Genomic DNA, 17,787 nt, shown 5'->3' with positions numbered 1-17,787 from the left:
GAAAAAGATCATTGATTCGATTCACATGAAACAGTAGGTGCTGTCAGAGAACAGAACAGGAACAGGCTCTTCAGCCCTCCAAGCGTGCGTCAATCACATTTACCATCTAGCTACTTCACTCCTGATCCCGTGCTCTCGGCTGTTTAGAACAGGCAAATGACTAACAGAACTCAGCAGCCGGCTTCCCAGCCTGAAAAGGCTCCACCCAATCCCACTGAAGGCAAGAATCACATTTTACCTCTTTTTTGTATTAAGTGCTATACGATTGCATCTGGGAGCTCACCCAAAAATTGGGCGCAATTCTCTCCCATTGTCACCCTTGTTTAGCACTTAGAGTTGTTTTGGTAAGACTGACCTGAAGGTGTCCAACATCGGATGTGATTTCATGATTAAACAACACTTGCTAAGCAATCCTAATTGTATTAAGAATTGCACTGAAAAGCAAGTTAAGAGCATCAGTCAGACTCCCAGTCTGGCTCACTTGTACTAGAAGCTACATACATTCACACATAGGGCCTTATCCTTTGCAGACAGGAGCATGGTCACGGATTACACCTGTCCCAGTGAAACAAAAGCTGGTGGTGGGGCAGGGACAGCAGGGGGCAGCAATTCCCTGTTTCATCCCCTATGGTAATGCCTTGACCGGAGATATAACCTGGTTTGAATTTGAAACAAATGTTTGGCAATTAACTGTTCCCTGCTGCATGCTCCACAGCTAAACCTCTAACTGAGTCCACTTGCCAACCAATCAGCACTCTATTCTCATGCAGCATAAACTGCAGTTCCCTTTACTGTTGGTTTACCTTGCACTGCTGCCCTGATTAGTTCATGATGAAAAGATTCAACAGCATGTCTCTTTTTTTCAGCAATACTCAAACTTTGTGCAACCAAGCTTCCCAATTATATAAATGACATTTCACCTACAGCACAGCCATAACCAGCAGGCCACCATCATCAGCACTTGTGCTTTAATGAAGAGATAAAGTTTTATTCTGACTGGAAGCCCTCAGTGCCATTCTTCTGAGGACATTAAACTAGGGTTCACTGTGACAACAACACCTGAAGGGGAAACACTGGGAAAAATGGAACGAGAAAAGCCAATGCAAAGAGTGGGTTTCTCCGGTTTGGACTTCACCAGACAACAAGGCGAAGGCAGAAAATGTGAGCATGAAAGCAAGATGATGAATTGAAACGGCAAAAGATTGAGGTCTTGTTTGTGGAATGAGTGAAGGAGTTTCACAAAGCAGTCACCTGTCAGTATTTAGTCTCCTCAATCTAGAAGAGACTACATGGTGAGCAGCAAGAATCATCAACTAAATTGAAGAAAATACAAGTAAATCACTGCTTCATCTGAAAGGAGGGCTTGAGGCCTTGGACAGTGAGGATAGAGGAGTTAAAAGGGGCAGATGCTACACTTCCTGTAATGGTAGGGACGGTGCCGTGGGAGGGGTGCAGTGTTGGGGGTGATGGAGGGGTGGAGCAGCATGTCAAAGAGACAATGGTCCCTATGGTATGTTGACAGGGAAATGGGAGCTGCAATCTGACTTGGAGATGGAAGTGCTATCCAGAGAGCCATAGTGGACTCCCTCAAGGGTGACTAACTACCCAAAGTTTCAGTGGGGAATGGTAGGGGATCCAAGCTATTCATCAGTGCCAGCAAACTTCCTCAAAACAAAAATACTATGTTTAAAATAACCATTTCAAATAACCTACCCAAAGAAACAGGGACTTTCTGTGGGTCCACTAACTCCAATAGCTTCACAGTTTTGCCCATCCATAGTGTTCGCAAGGGAATCTACAATGATATTTGGAGTGAAGATTACCACATCATTCACCAGAATGGTTTTTATCCACTAGTTAAAACTCATCTTATTTTTCCTTCCTGCCATAATATTTTCCTTTCTCCATTCCATGTTCCTAGACTTCTGGCAAAGTGAACCAACTCTCAGCTTCCATAACAAAGAACAGTACAGCACAGGAAACAGGCCCTTCGGCCCTCCAAGCCCACGACGCTCATTGGTCCAACTAGACCTGCTCCTTTCCTCACTGGGGTACGGGAACATTACAAAGTGATTTTCACAATCAGCTAGAATCCATTGGCTCCAAAAGTGCATCAAAATGATGAACTTGTGTCAGGAAGGCACAGAAAGGGCAACGGAGGCCAGATCACTGAACATGTGCAAGGCCAACTCAGATTTTTGACCAAGAGAGTTAATGATGATGGGCAGAGACAGGAGAATGAAGCTGAGGATCTTATTGAATAGTGGAGCAGAATCAAACAGGCTCTTACAACTAGCACTGACAGGATGTAAAATTATAGTGTGCTGTAACAGATTCCACCAAGGTGGGGCCAGGCTTGGGGTAGCAAGGGTAGAACAGAGTTAGTGTAGCAAATAAGAAATTGTCAACATCTCTTTGAAACAAAGATAATTAAACTACCTTTCCCCTCTACACTAAATAAAATTAAATCACAGCAGTCATCAAAATATCTTACTTTGTTTTGGATTTTTTTCATTAGCTAACCTCAACATCTGAAATGAGATTCAGATGCTTTCTCTAATTCCTCTGTGCACTTACCCTTGATCCTATTGCTCGGTTTAACTGATCAATCTCCTCCAACGTCTGTTTCTCCCAATTCACCCAACTCGTAGCAACAGAAATTTTAGGAGCTGCAAACACAAATATTTCATAATTAAAAATACTTCTGCAGAAATATCCTACTCAAGATTTCTCTACCTCTTTCTGGAAATATCTGAAGGAGCTGGTTTAATAACTCAAATTCAAGTACAATTCTAGTTATATTTCAGAAAATTATGAAGAAATCGATACACAGACATAAGGTAGAGAAACTGTTTCCACTGGGACCACATAAAATAGCACTGCTACGGAGCTGTCTGATGTCAAATATTAACACTTCATCTGCTGAATTTATTTTGGAACTTTTTGGAAGAGGGAGTTTTAGTTTATAATAAGTACACTGACTTAAGATAACCACTAGAGGTCACCTGACATATCTGCAACTGCAAATTGGTGAACTTTCTGGAGGTTCCCAACGTGAATTATGAATAGGACTGGGAACTCTCAAGGAATTTTACACCTGATGTCAATGATTACTTCAAGGATGGACTGGAATTTAAAATGATATTTGCACCGCTATGCTAACCACGTGCAATTCCACAGCGATGGCAAGTTTGCAGAGACAATGGCAACCTTGGTGTTGATATGTCCTTCTATCTTATTACATAGGAGAATGACTCATTCTGAAGTGATGGCTCAGTCATTAATCACTTTGACCATAACACAATAGCCAATGTCCGACCAGACTTGAATTACATTCTGTAGAAATACCCAATTGTCATGGAGAGGTCACACGATCAGCTTCAGAGCTCTGAAGTGTCTTTTATTATAAACCTGCTTTCTTTGGAGCAGAGGAGGAACATCTGAAGGCAGCAAAAAGATTGCTTGCCTTTGTTTCTCTCAACTAAGTTGAACTCTAGTTTTATGAATATTAAAAAGGAAGGAAAAGAAAATCTAAACATATCCCCCCCACCCCAACAAATTCCACAACAGCATTTCTAGGAGAAAATAAGGACCTGAAAACTGCTCGAGACTCAAGCAAGAGCGAACTTAGTGAACTCTGGATATCTTTGCTTTATCTTAATATGGCCAAAAGTTAACCTCCCTTACTGCACGACTTGTATTTTTGTGTCTGCATACATATTTTGAATATGAACTAGCCCCTTTACTTGTTTAAGTAAAAGGAATCCTAGCTGAGTTATTTGCAATCAGCATGTAAACAGTTAAGTGCATATATTATATTGGCACATTCACCCTTTAAACTTTAAAAGCTTGTTACGATAAACTGAGGAGTAGGAAAAAGTCCTTACACCCTTCTTAACCTCGTTGTAATAGAACCAAGAAATCCAGGAGAAATTCTCAAACTAAGTATGATGAGAATATTGAATTTACCACCACAGAGGCAAATAGCACTGATGCTTTTAAGAAGAATCTGCACAAGCAAGAAAGGAATAGAAAGCTTTGCTGGTGGAGTCAGATGAAGAGAAGTGGGAGGAAGTTCCCAAGAAGAATAAATGCTAGTACAGGCCAGTTGGGCTGAGTGGCCTACTCCTGTGTTGTAAATTCGCCATTACTCACCAAACGTGATCCCGTGCTTGGGTTGCTCCCTTTTGTTCTTGATACATTCTGGCAGATTTTTCAAAGTTGAAAGAAGCTAAAACAAATAAATTCAAATGACTTTAGATTTGGAGAAAAATCTGTTTCTCAATAGGCCTTTGGTTTGAGATTCAACAGAGCGAGATTATAAAATCAATAGCACTGTACTAGCACTCAGGCAGTGTTATAATCAGACAAAGTCAGCATGGATTTACAAAAGGGAAATCTATTGGAATTTTTTGAAGATGTAATTAGTAGTTGACCAAGGAGAACCAGTGGATGCCGTTTATTTAGACTTTCAAAAGGCTTTCGACACGGTCTCACATAACTGACTACTAAGTAAAGTTAAAACACGTGGGGTTGCAGGTAATGTCTCGAGATGGATAGAAAGCTGGTTAGCAGAGAGGAAGCAAAGAGCTGGTATAAATGGTTCTCTTTCTGACTGGCAGTGACTATTTTGCTTCCGCAGAGATCGGTGCTCAGACCCCAGCTGCTCACTATGTATAGAGGGAGTACAGCGGAGGTTTACCAGGCTGATTCCTGGGACGGCAGTCTGTCATATAAGGAGAGACTAAGTCTGGTATATAGTAAATGAGATTAGTGAGTTACGATCACAGGTTGACATATAGTAATATGATGCTGCTATAACAGAGGGCTGGCTCAAAGGCAGACAGGACTGGCTATGAAATATTGTCAGGGCCCACAGTTTTTGCAATACCTAATGTCTTCAATCGTTTCTTGGTATCACATGGAACGAATCGAATTGGCTGAAGACTGACATCTGTGATGAAGGGGATCTCCAGAAGAAGCTGAGTTGGATCATCCACTCAGCACTTTTGGCTGAAGATGACTGAATGCTTTAGCCTTATAGAGTCACAGCACAGAAGGAGGCCCTTCAGCCCATCATGTATGCGCCAGTCATCAAACACCATCTATTCTAATCTCATTTTATGTTGCACTAACATGCTGGCCTCTTCCACCATTGAGGATGGGGATAGTTGTGGAGCCTCTTTCTCCAGTGAGTTGTTTAATTGTCCACCACCATTCATGGCTGGATGTGGCAAGACTGCAGAGCTTACAGCTGATCTGTTGGTTGTGGAATTGTTTAGCTCTGTCTATCATTGCTGCTTACACTATGTGACATGCAAGCAGTCCTGTTTTGTAACTTCATCAGATTGACACCTCATTTTTAGGTGTGCCTGCTATTGCTCCTGGCACATTCTCCTGCACTCTCCATTGAACCAGGGTTGATTCCCTGGCCTGGTGGGGGTAGAGTGGGGGATACATCAGGCCATGAGGTTACAGATTGTAGGCAAGAGCAATTCTGCTGCTGTTGATGGCCCACAGCACCCTATGGATGCCCAGTCTTGAGTTGCTGGATCTGTTTGAAGTCTGTCCCATTTAGCACAGTGACAGTGCCACACAACACAATGGAGAATATCCTTAATGTGAAGGTAGGTTGTGTCTCCACAAGGACTGTGTGGCGGTCACTCCTACCGATACTGCCACGGACAAACAGATCAACAGCAGACTGGTTAGAATCGTAGAACCCACGTAGTGCAGGAGGCGGCCATTCGGCCCATTGAGTCTGCACTGACAACAATCCCACTCATGCCTTATTCCTGCTAATCCCTCTAACCTATCACATCCCGGGACCCTAATGGTTAATTTAGCATGTCCAATCAACCTAACCCGCACATCTCTGGACTTTGTTTAGTGAGGATGAGGTTACGTATGGTTTTCCCTTCACCAACTGCCTCGCACCCTGTCCAGCTGCTACGTGCTTTAGGACCCAACCAGATCGGTCAGTGGCGATGCTGCCGAGCCACTGGGTGACATACATTGCACTCTGGGTGAGGAGTTTATTCTCCACTCTTGGCAACGGGAGAGTATTTTAGGGTCAGTCGTCCTTATATCAGAAGGTTCAAGGTGATTATAGAAATGGACAAAGAACAATCCAAAGTAAAAGTAAATAACAGAAGCAAAGCCACCTTCAATTGGGTTAAAAGCAGATCTGACCCAGATAAATTGGAATCAAAGGATGGCAAAAAAACTAATGAATAGACTGCCTGTGTGGACAATGAAGGAATATTCACTTCAACAGGCAAACACAGCCAGAGCTACCTGGATGGCAAAAGAGACTAGAACTGAGATGAAGAAATAAGAGGGGGTTAGATAGATGTCAGGTGGATGAAGTACAGAGAATACGGCTAAACAAAGGAGGTTCAGAAGGAAAGTGGAAAAAAAAATCACAGGAGCAAAGGGGAAGCATGAAACGAGACTGGCAAAGAAAAGTTCTTCTACAATCATTTAAATAGTAACAGGAGATCACAATATCAATGGGAGCCCAAAAGAGGAGTTACATAATGAGGCATTGGATGAATCTGTCTTTACCAAGAAAGAGGATACTGTATAGATCATAATGAAAAAGGAGGTAGTTTAGACACTACAAGGGTTTAAAATCAAGAAGGGGAAGTTATCGGATAGGCTGCCTGTGCCTAAAGTTAATAAAGGCACCAGGACTGGATGAGAAGATCCATGGACACTGAAGGAAGCCAGGGTGGAAATTGCAGCGACATTGGCATAACGTCCCAATTTTCTTAGACTCAGGGGTGGAGCCAGAAGACTGGAGTTACATATTTGTTTCAAAAGGGTTTACAGATTAGGCTGGCACAGCAACTCCATGCCAGTCAGTTTAACTTTCTAGAAAAGATTATTCAGGACATGTTACTCTAATGTTCAGATTTCCTTTAGCTGCTGGAATTTAGCAATATCATATCTAACTTTCCAAAATGCAGTGAAGTTATTTTACCATTTCAGCTCCCATTTCTGTCAACATTGCTCCCAATTCATCTGCTGTACATCTTGGGGGAACAGCACATTCTTGCTGCTTTATAATGGGGCCAACATCAAACCTACAGATACAAAATATCAAAGTCACCCACACACTGACGCATTCAACGCAATCTCATTGACATTAATGCCTCTGTTCAACTTCCAGCATTCATGCACGAGAACTTTAAAAACCATGGGTGATATCTAATGGAGGCGATGGATGTCTGCCGGCCAAGCTAAGTGCCACTCAGATACTTAACCGGACCGGCTAACCAAGGATCCCAGAGGCTGACACACACCCCCTCCCAAGAGGCCAGTAGCTTTGAAATCTTGGTGCCAGGGAGCAGAGGTTACTATCAGGACGATATCCACCCGAGACTCAGGGTGACCCAGGGATCCAGGCCACAGGTGAGTCATGGTCAGATAAGTATGCAAAGTAGAGGTGTGGAGGAGACAGTCAGCAGCAATGCCAGAGACTGGCACCCCTGATGTACCACCTCACTCAATCACTAAGTGCCTTTCAACAAGGACCCATGAAACTCAATAAGCACAACGTGGTTTAGCTTTTAGGCTTCCCCCGGCCGAGATGAGATGAAGGTACCAAAGAACATCATCTTCTGAAAATGTGGCAAAGAGTGACATTAAAACAGATGGATCATTGTTGAAACACGTAGGGAGTTCGGCCACAGCAGAGTGTGAAGGGTATGGAGAATATATCTTCGTTTCATAGTGGTTACAGAAAGGACATATAGTAACACAGTGATGGTCAGACTGACTGCAGCAGAGGGACATTAAACATAAAAAAAAAAGGAGCTGGACTAGGCCTTTCGAGCCTGCTCTGCCATCCAGTAAGATCAAGGCTTATCTGATTGCAGCTTTAAACCCACTTTCCTTTCTGTATCCCTTTGACTCCCTTGTAGATCAAATGCAATCAATGTCAAAAGATTACACAGAATCTGTATATTCTGTGATATTACATTACTATCTGCTGTTTTGACAGTCTGAACAGCCAGGATACCTTGTTGGTCGAATCTGCATAATCGTCACCCCAGTCACCTGATCACCATGAATTAGCGTGTGAAAAATTGGAGCGGCGCCTCTCCACCTGGGAAGGAGGCTGGGATGTAGGTTCAATATTCCACTAGAGGCAAGGAGAAAGACAGATTAAAAAAAAACAGATGTTGGATACAGATTTACGTACATCTTTGAAAAATCAATATTAAAAAGGACAGTGAAAAAATTGCTATAGCAGCTGGGGAGGGGGTAGGAGGGGAAGGAGACAAAGTGAGCAGTGGACAGAGCCAGAAGGTTACTGGCTCATGGTGAAATCAATCCTATTTGATTCAGGGTGTTTCCCAACAAATGTTCAAGGTTGGAGGTGGAGTTGATGGTGGATTGGAGACACTGAACTAAGTCAAAAAAAAAAGGGAAAGAGAGCACAAGAGAGGGTGGGGTAGCAAGAGAAAATAAAAGCTAGTGTTCTGGGGGACCCGGGTTTGAATCCCGCCATGGCATTTGGTGAAATTTGAATTCGACAAAATATCTGGAATTAAGAATCTACTGATGACCATGAAATCATTGTTGATTGTCAGAAAAACCCCATCTGGTTCACTAATGTCCTCGAGAGGTGGGAATCTGCTGTCCTTACCTGGTCTGGTCTACATGTGACTCTAGAGCCACAACAATGTGGTTGACATTCAACTGCCCTCATGCAACTTGGGACAGGCAGTAAATACTGCCCAAGTCCCACGAGTGAATTAAAAAAAAAGGTAGGACCAAGCTTAACAGCGGAGAACTCAGTGACGTCTTTTCATTTGGGTGTGATGCAGGTCTTTGCATAGCTTTGGAAAAAAAAACTCCAATTCGGTTACAAACTCTCACATGACACTGAGCCGATTCCAGTCATTGAGGCTAGCACGTTTCAAGACAATAAAGATTGGGAAGATTTCTCCAAAGCTGCACACTTTCTAACTTTTGGAGTTGATTCTTTTGCCTGAAGTTCCATGGGGAAAAACAAAATCATTTTGCTGCTTTTTTTCCCCCCAGGAGATTGTCAACAGTTTGCGGGAAAGTGATACTTCACATTTTCAATTATTGAGAAAACTCGGAGAGGACAAAAGCACCAGAAAGAGGAAGGGTTAATGTCAGAAAATGCTTGCTTATGGGAAGAGGACAAGCAGAGGAGATATAAACACAAATTCAGTGCATTCCAACCCTTGTACCGTCCGCAAACTTAATATACAACCTTTGTGTTATCCGCAAGCTTAATAACCAAACCAGTTACATCTTTCTCCAAATCATTTATATATATTACAAACAGCAAAGATCCCAGCACTGATCCCTGAGGAATGCCACTTGTCACAGCCCACCATTCAGAAATGTACCCTTCCGTTGCTACCCTCTGTCTTCTTTGACCGAGTAAAAAGTCTGACAACACCAGGTTTTAGTCCAACCTATTTATTTGATAATATTCTCACTAGCTTTCGAGGGGACAGCCTCTTCGTCAGGTGAATGGAGAGTTCTGGCCTCAGACAGAGCATATAAAGCACAGACAGTTTAGAGATTACTGATTAATCAGTAATCTCTAAACTGTCTGTGCTTTATATGCTCTGTCTGAGGCCAGAACTCTCCATTCACCTGACGAAGAGGCTGTCCCCTCGAAAGCTAGTGAGAATATTATCAAATAAATAGGTTGGACTAAAACCTGGTGTTGTCAGACTTTTTACTGTGTTTACGCCAGTCCAACGCCGGCATACCCACATCATTTCTTTGACCGAGCCAGTTTTGTATCCACCTTGCCAGCTCATCTCTGCTCCCATACAACTTCACCTTCTGTACCAGTCTGCCATGAAGGACCTTGTCAAAGGCCTTACTGAAGTCCATGTAGGCAACATCCTCATCAATCACCTTTGTCACTTCCTCAAAAAAAAACTCAAATCAAGTTAGTGAGACATGACCTCTCCTTCACAAAACCATGTTGCATTTCCAAGTGGGAGAAAATCCAGTCTCAAAAAATCCTCTCCAATAACTTCCCTACCACTGATGTAAGGCTCACCGGCCTGTAATTACCTGGGTTATCCTTGTTACCCTTCTTAAACAAAGAATTGACTATTCTCCAATCCTCTGGGACCTCCCCTTTAGCCAGCGAGAATACAAAAATTTCTCTCAAGGCCCCAGCAATTTCCTCCCTTGCCTCTCTCAGTATTCTGGGTTATATCCCATCAGGCCCTGGGGACTTGTCTACCTTAAATGTTTCTCAAGAACCCCAATATCTCCTTTTTGATCTCAACATGACCCAAACTATCTACACATCCTTTCCCAGACTCATCATCTACCAAGTCCTTCTCTTTGGTGAATTCTGACGCAAAGTACTCATTTGAATCTCACCCATTTCCTCTGGCTCCAGACATAGATTCCCTTCCTTGTACTCGGGTGGGCCAATCCTCTCCCTGGCTACCCTCTTGCTCTTTATATGTATAAAAAGCCTTGGGATTTTCCTTAATCCTGCTGGCCAATGCTTTTTCCATGACCCCTTTTAGCCCTTCTTACTCCTTGCTTAAGTTTCTTTCTACTTTCCTTGTATTCCACACTTGCTTCATGTGTTCCCAGCCTCTTAGCGTTGACAAATGCTTCCTTTTTCTCTTTAACTAGGCTCACGATATCTCTTGTTATCCAAGGTTCCTGAAACTTGCCATACTTATCGTTCATCTTTACAGGAATGTGTTGGTCCTGAATCCCTATCAACTTACACTTAACAGCCTCCCACATGCCAGATGTTGATTTGCCCTCAAACATTTGCCCCCAAAACTACATTCTTCAGTTCCTGCCTAATATTGTTGTAATTAGCCTTCCCCCAATTCAGCACCATCACACCCTCCCCCCCACCAGAGACACTGGTTCATACCCCACCCCCCGGCGAGACACTGGTTCATACCCCTCTCCCCATCACCGCGTGACACTGGTTCAAATCTCCCACGTGACGCTAGTAGTGACAGTTACTCACAATGGGAACTGCTGAATCACAGAGTTACTGAGTAGACTCCCAAACGATACAATTATTCCAACATCAAACTGATCTGGTCCAAGGCAAGGCCAATCGTGAACTGGAATTTGATTCATCCTGGCATATTTTCTGACAGGGAGATCACCGGATTTAGTGACCGGCAAGGTAACAACTTCCAGCTGTTCTATCAACTCCTTTCCAGTTTCAAAGCACCTACAAATGAAAGAAATCACTGAGTCAGTAATTATCTAAAGCCAAGAAATCAGCTACGCAGGAGGTTCAGGATGGAAGATAAAATTCAAAAGTGCAACACTACATAGCAAACATATTAAGAGGAATTGGATGTAGCAGAGATCTGCACTCAGGTAGATGGACTATCCAATGATGGGAAAAGCAGGAAAGAACTTGGTTAAAAATAAACCTGAAGTGAATTCAGCTTCCAGCTCATTATTCCCAATTTTAACTGGGACCATTTCCAGATGGTCAAATTACCTCATTCTCGTGCCTGACCTAGTCTCTGCCCATTGACCCCCAGGCCTTCTCAACACTGACCCCTGACCTCAGGATCAAGGTCCTGAGGTCAGAATCCTGACCCCTGACCCTGGGCTACACAGTAAGAAGGCTCACAACATCAGGTTAAAGTCCAACGGATTTATTTGGTAGCAAACTCCACTAGCTTTCGGGACTCTGCCCCTTTGTCAGGTGATTGGGGAGTTCTGCTCACAAACAGGGCATATAAAGGCACTCAGTTTACAGAATACTGATTAGAATGTGAGTCTTTATAGCTAATCAAGTCTTAAAAAGGTGCAGACAATGTGACTGGAGATAGCATTAAACATAGGTTAAAGAGATGTGTATTGTCTCCAGATTGAACAGTAATGAGGTATTGCAAGTCCAGGCAAGCATGGGGGTTACAAATAGTGTGACATGAACCCAAGATTCCAGTTGAGGCCGTCCTCACGTGTGCGGAACTTGGCTATTAATCTCTGCTCAGCGACTCTGCGCTGTCATTTGTCGGGAAGGCCGCCTTAGAGAACACTTACCCGAAGATCAGAGGCTGAATGCCCCCCAGCAGAAATAGAACACTTTAGCCTAGTGATTGTCGAGCGGTATTCATTCATCTGTTGTCATAGCGTCTGCATAGTCTCCCCGATGTACTGTGCCTCGGGACATCCTTTCCTTCAGCTCATCAGGTAGACAATGTTGGCCAAGTTGCAAGCATACGTATCGTGTACCTGGTGGATGGTGTTCTCACATGAAAATGATGGCATCCGTGTCGATGATCCAGCATGTCTTGCAGAGGTTGCTGTGGCAGAGTTGTGTGGTGTCATAGTCACTGTTTTCCTGCAGGGTGGATAGTTTGCTGCGGACAATGGTCTGTTTGAGGTTGTGCGGTTGTTTGAAGGCAAGAAGTGGGGGCGTGGCAACGGCCTTGGCAAGATGTTCGTCTTCAATGACACGTTGAAGACTCTGGAGAAGATGTCATAGCTTCTCCGCTCCAGGGAAGTACCGGACAACGAAGAGTACTCTGTCCATCGTGTCCCATGTTTGTATTCTGGGGAGGTCAGTGCGGTTTTTCGCTGTCGCACGTCAGAACTGTCGATCGACGCGTTGAGCGCCATATCCTGTTCTTATGAGGGCATCTTTCAGCATCTAAAAGGTGTCTGTTGCGATCCTCCTCATCTGAGCAGATCCTGTGTCTACAAAGGACTTGTCCATAGGGGACGGCTTCTTTAACGTGTTCAGGGTGGAAGCTGGAGAAGTGGAGCATCTTGAGGTTACCCAGGGGCTTGCGGTACAGTGAGGTGCTGAGGTGACCGTCCTTAATGGAGATGCGTGTGTCCAAAAACGCAACCGATTCCAGAGAGTAGTCCATGGTGACTCTGATGGTGGGATACAACTTGTTGTCATCACATAGTTGTTTCAGTGATTGTTCACCATGAGGCCAAAGGAAGAAAATGTCATCGATGTATCTAGTGTATAGCATTGATTGAAAGTCCTGCGTGGTGAAGAGATCTTGTTCGAGCTTGTGCATGAAGATATTGGCATATTGAGGTGCGAATTTGGTCCCATTGGCTGTTCTGAGAGTCTGGATGAAGAACTTCTTGCCTTCAGACAACCGCACAACCTCAAACAGACCACTGTCTGCAGCAAACTACCCAGCCTTCAGGAAAACAGTGACCACAACATCACACAACCCTGCCACAGCAATCTCTGCAAGATATGCCGGATCATCGACACGAATGCCATCATCTCACGTGAGAACATCCACGAGGTACATGGTGCATACTCTTGCAACTCAGCCAACGTTGTCTACCCGATACGCTGCAGGAAAGGATGTCCTGAGGCATGGTGCATTGGGGAGACCATGCAGACTCTACAACAATGGATGAATGAACACCACTTAACAATCACCAGGCAAGACTGTTCTCTTCCTGTTGGCAAACACTTCAGCGCTCATGGGCATTCAGCTGCTGATCTTCAGGTAAGCGTTCTCCAAGGCAGCCTTCATGACACACAACAGCGCAGAGTCACTGAGTGGAGATTAATAGCCAAGTTCCGCACACGAGGACAGCCTCAACCAGGATCTTGGGTTCACGTCACACTATCTGTAACCCCCACTACTTGCAACATCTCATTACTGTCCTGTCTGGAGACAACACACATCAGTTTTGTGTGCAGTTTTGGTCGCCGCACTTACGCAAGGGTATTTTGGCCTTGGAGGGAGTGCAGAGGAGGTTTACTAGGCTGATGCCGGAGTTGAGGGGGTTGAGCTATGAGGAGAGGCTGAATAAACTAGGCTTGTACTCGTTAGAGTTTAGAAGAACGAGGGGAGATCTCATTGAGACGTATAAGATGATGAATGGGATGGATAGGATAGAGGTGGAGAGACTCTTCCCGCTCAGAAAGGACAGTAGGACTAGGGGGCACAGCCTCAAGATAAAGGGGGGGGGGGGGGCAGTTTAGAACGGAGTTGAGGAGGAACTTCTTCACTCAAAGGGTGGTGAATCTCTGGAATTCTCTGCCCGTTGAAGTGGTGGAGGCTGCCTCGCTAAATATTTTCAAGAAGCGGGTTGATAGGTTTTTGATAAGCGAGGGGATTAAGGGTTATGGGGAGAGGGCGGGAATGTGGAACTGAGCCACGACAGATCAGCCATGATCTTATTGAATGGCGGGGCAGGCTCGAAGGGCTAGATGGCCTACTCCTGCTCCTATTTCTTATGTTCTTATGTTCTTATCTCTTTAAACTGTGCTTAATGCTCTCTCCAGTCACATTGTCTGTACTTTTAAGACTTGATTAGCTATAAAGACTGGCATTCTAATCAGTATTCTGTAAACTGTGTGTCTTTATACGTCCCGTTTGAGATCAGAGCTCCCTACTCACCTGACAAAGGCGCAGCCCTCCAAAAGCTAGCGGCCTTTACTACTGTTTGGCTTTAACCGGGTGTTGTGAGACCTCTCACCGTGTTTACCCCAGTCCAACACCGGCATCTCCACACCCGGGCTACCTGGACAGTCTCTCCAGCGCCCGCTGCGCAAACGAATCGGTTCCGAAGAAGAGAATCCGCCAGGGAGGCCCGGCCCGGAGCCGCCCGCCGCCGCCCAGTTCATCCCCGGAAAGAGCGGCAGCGTTTCCCGCCGAGAAGCTGCGGCTCGCCGCCAGCCCGCCTCGGGGAAAGCGCCGGCTCGCGGCCCGTGCCAGGCCCGGCACCGAGCTCCACATCTCCGGCGCCCAGAGGTCGCTCCGCTTCTTCACCCACTGGGCGCCGCCATCTTTAGTACAGGCAATTGCTGTTTCCGGTCCCCTGCCAATATCATTCCGCAAGGTCGTGGCAGCTAAAGAGAAAGGTTCCGGCGGAATGGCCAGTTTTAATATATTTACTGTGATACTAGAATCATTTTACCATCAAACAGTTAACATAGTTCATTCAGTGAAAGGGAAAACCTCTGTGACAATTTATTAGATCATTATCACTTGCTTGTTTTTATTTTAATAAAATGGCTAAATTTAAATAGGAATGGAAGTTGTGTGGAAGATACAAAGGAAGGAATCTTGAACGGTTAAGCAACAGAGCAAAAATGATCAGATGGAGTATAATGTGAGAAAATGTTAGATTGTCTACTTTGACAGGAAGAATAGAAAAGCAGAATGTTATTTAAATAGAGAAATTAGTAATAGCCTGCCCAGCTGGAAATCATTACCTGAGCATTTTATAAAGCAAGCCCACAGCTGGGCCTGCTGAACTGTTGTCCCAGGCAGCGGCGATATGTTCGCAGCCGAGTGTCCCTGGAGAGGGAGCACGCGGTGTCCGCGGGCACAGTCGACGCCTTCTGCGCCCGATGGGCACTGCAGGGGCTGAGGTGCGTTATAGACCCCGATAATCACATTTTGATTTGACGTGCCTTAAGTTTCCTTTGTACTTTTTGTTTCTGTTCGGGCCATTCCCCCTCCTTTTGGGGAGCTGCCCCCTTTTTCTTTGTCCTAATGTAATTTGAGTTTGTTTACTTCGTTTGACCTGAAAGAACCACCCCCCCCCCAGCAGCGACGAGTGTATGTACATCAAAGTGGTTTTCCTTTGCATTCTGTAAATAAACTATGTTCCTTTCCAGTCAGGTTTCCTGTCATTACAATTCACTTTCACTCAATAATGTGTGATGCTGTTGTTCAGCTTCATTTACAGGCCACACAAGTGTTTCCCCAGACAACTTGATCACAAGTGAATCCAGAGGGAGAAATGCATCTCTAACAGAGTCTTTCAGAGCCTTGTCCATGTCTTCTCCAACATACACGGAGTCTTTATCCATCACACTCCTCTGACTGTGCTACACATTTCCAGGACTGCCTCTTTGGTTCTGTTTCAGTTGTCCAGCTCAGCTGATCCATATCTCCAGTCACACATGGACTGAATTCCCATTCTGCGCCCATCCAATGTGGCTCCTTTCACTTTTATAAAGATGTTCATGATCAGCTTGACCTTCATTTCCACCATCACTGTAAACTTCCTTGCCTTTGACCTCTCACCATTGCCCTTCAGCCCAAGCCCTTCTCCCTCACAAGTGTCCAGCCTTCATGAAAATTCCACCTCCATCCATACTGACTTCCCCAACTGCCTGCTTATCACCCCCTGCATCCAGGTCTGCCACTGTGTCCCCATTAACCAGCGTTGTCACCCTTCTACTGTGCCCTCAGCCTCCCATCCTACCAGCTCCTTCTGCCCCCATCTTACTTGCCATTCCCTCCTTCCATGACCATCCTCTGTTTGACCTCCAGGAGGCAGTCATAGAATCCATAAACCCCTCTCTTACACATTTCCCCCCTCACCCCAACACCCTATTATACCTTCCCCTCCCAAGCTCCCTCCTTTACACCTTCCCCTTCACTTGCATAATTTCTCCCCATTATACATCGCCCATTCCTACCATTTTCTCCATCAGAAGTCCACAAGCTGAGCAGGAATCTAAGATAAGTCCTGATTTTTGTATGTCATGCTTGTCTGGTCATGTTCTAGGCTGGAATGTCACACAGGGAGTGTTCCACTGGGATTTGAAGGCAGGTCTAGCATCACATCTCTCACAAAAGTCTGCCATCTCTCCACCCAAGTCTCCAACTGATCTGTATCCTACTGTATCCTCTGATGGTCCGCATCACTATCTGCAAATCCACCAACCTTTGTGTCATCCACAAACTTACTAATCAAACCAGTTACATTTTCCTCCAAATCATTTGTATTTATTACAAACAGCAAAAGTACCAGCACTGATCCCTGAGGAACACCATTTGTCACAGCCCTCCATTCAGAAATCCACCCATCCACTGCTACCTCTGTCTTCTTTGACCGAGTAAGAAGTCTCACCACACCAGGTTAAAGTCCAACAAGTTTATTTGATAGTAAACCCACAAGCTTTCGGGGTTTGACCCTTTGTCAGGTGAGACTCAGTAGCCAGTGAGAGTACAAAGATTTCTCTCAAGGCCCCAGCAATTTCCTCCTTTGCCTCTCTCAGTATTCTGGAGTACATCCCATCAGGCCCTGGGGACTTGTCTACCTTAATGTTTCTCAAGAACCCCAATACCTCCTCCTTTTTGATCTCAACATGACCCAAACAATCCACACATCCTTTCCCAGACTGGATGCTAGAAGCTATCATTAAAGGAGTTATAGCGAGAACTGGGTTAAACTCAGGTTAATCAGGCAGAGTCAACATAGTTTTATGAAAATGAAATCATGTTTCACCAACTTATTTAAGAAGTCAGAACACTGAATACAGGAGTTGGCACATTGGTAAGGCCACACTTGCAATACTGTGTGCAGTTCTGGTCACTTTATTATAGAAAAGATATTATTGAACTAAAAAGAGCCAGAAAAGCTTTACTAGGATGCTACCGGGACTTGATGGATTGAGTTATAAGGAGAGGCTGGATATACTGGGACTTTTTTCTCTGGAGCACAGGAGACTGAAGGGTGATCTTATAGAAGTTTGTAAAATAATGAAGGGCTTGGATAAGGTAGATAGTCAGTATCTTTTCCCAAAGGTAGGGGAGTCTAAAACTAGAGGGCATAGGTTTAAGGTGCAAGGGGAGAGATACAAAAGAGGGGCAATTTTTTCACACAGAGGGCCTGGTTTTACCATTTTTATTCCAGATCCGACTTGGAAATCTGCTTTCAGGCACCCAGTTACGCACTCAGCCTGAAAAGAAATCGTGGGTCTGAATCACGCTTTGTGCACCCGAAGCGATCGGAGCTCTGAACTGCGCATGCACGGTGAGGAAAAAAATT

At 44.7% G+C, this 17,787-nt stretch overlaps 1 protein-coding gene across 1 annotated transcript in view; it reads right to left on the bottom strand.

The window, feature by feature from the left end:
- Window positions 1-14,800, bottom strand: part of mtfmt (mitochondrial methionyl-tRNA formyltransferase) — a 33,636-nt gene extending 18,836 nt beyond the window's left edge. Inside the window, exons 1-7 of the mRNA XM_080214414.1 lie at window positions 14,521-14,800; window positions 11,012-11,224; window positions 8,027-8,149; window positions 6,986-7,088; window positions 4,156-4,231; window positions 2,578-2,669; window positions 1,714-1,795 (exon numbers count right to left, since the gene is read on the bottom strand). Of these exons, the coding sequence (XP_080070540.1) occupies window positions 1,714-1,795; window positions 2,578-2,669; window positions 4,156-4,231; window positions 6,986-7,088; window positions 8,027-8,149; window positions 11,012-11,224; window positions 14,521-14,735 (904 nt within the window). The 5' untranslated portion in view covers window positions 14,736-14,800. The remainder of the gene's footprint in view (window positions 1-1,713; window positions 1,796-2,577; window positions 2,670-4,155; window positions 4,232-6,985; window positions 7,089-8,026; window positions 8,150-11,011; window positions 11,225-14,520) is intronic.
- Window positions 14,801-17,787: the final 2,987 nt, after the last annotated feature.

The sequence above is a fragment of the Carcharhinus amblyrhynchos genome, chromosome 28 (genome assembly GCF_965287045.1).
Source record: "Carcharhinus amblyrhynchos chromosome 28, sCarAmb.v2.hapA, whole genome shotgun sequence".
In the NCBI taxonomy this organism is placed as follows: domain Eukaryota; kingdom Metazoa; phylum Chordata; class Chondrichthyes; order Carcharhiniformes; family Carcharhinidae; genus Carcharhinus; species Carcharhinus amblyrhynchos.
This window is presented reverse-complemented; position numbering and strand designations above follow the sequence as displayed.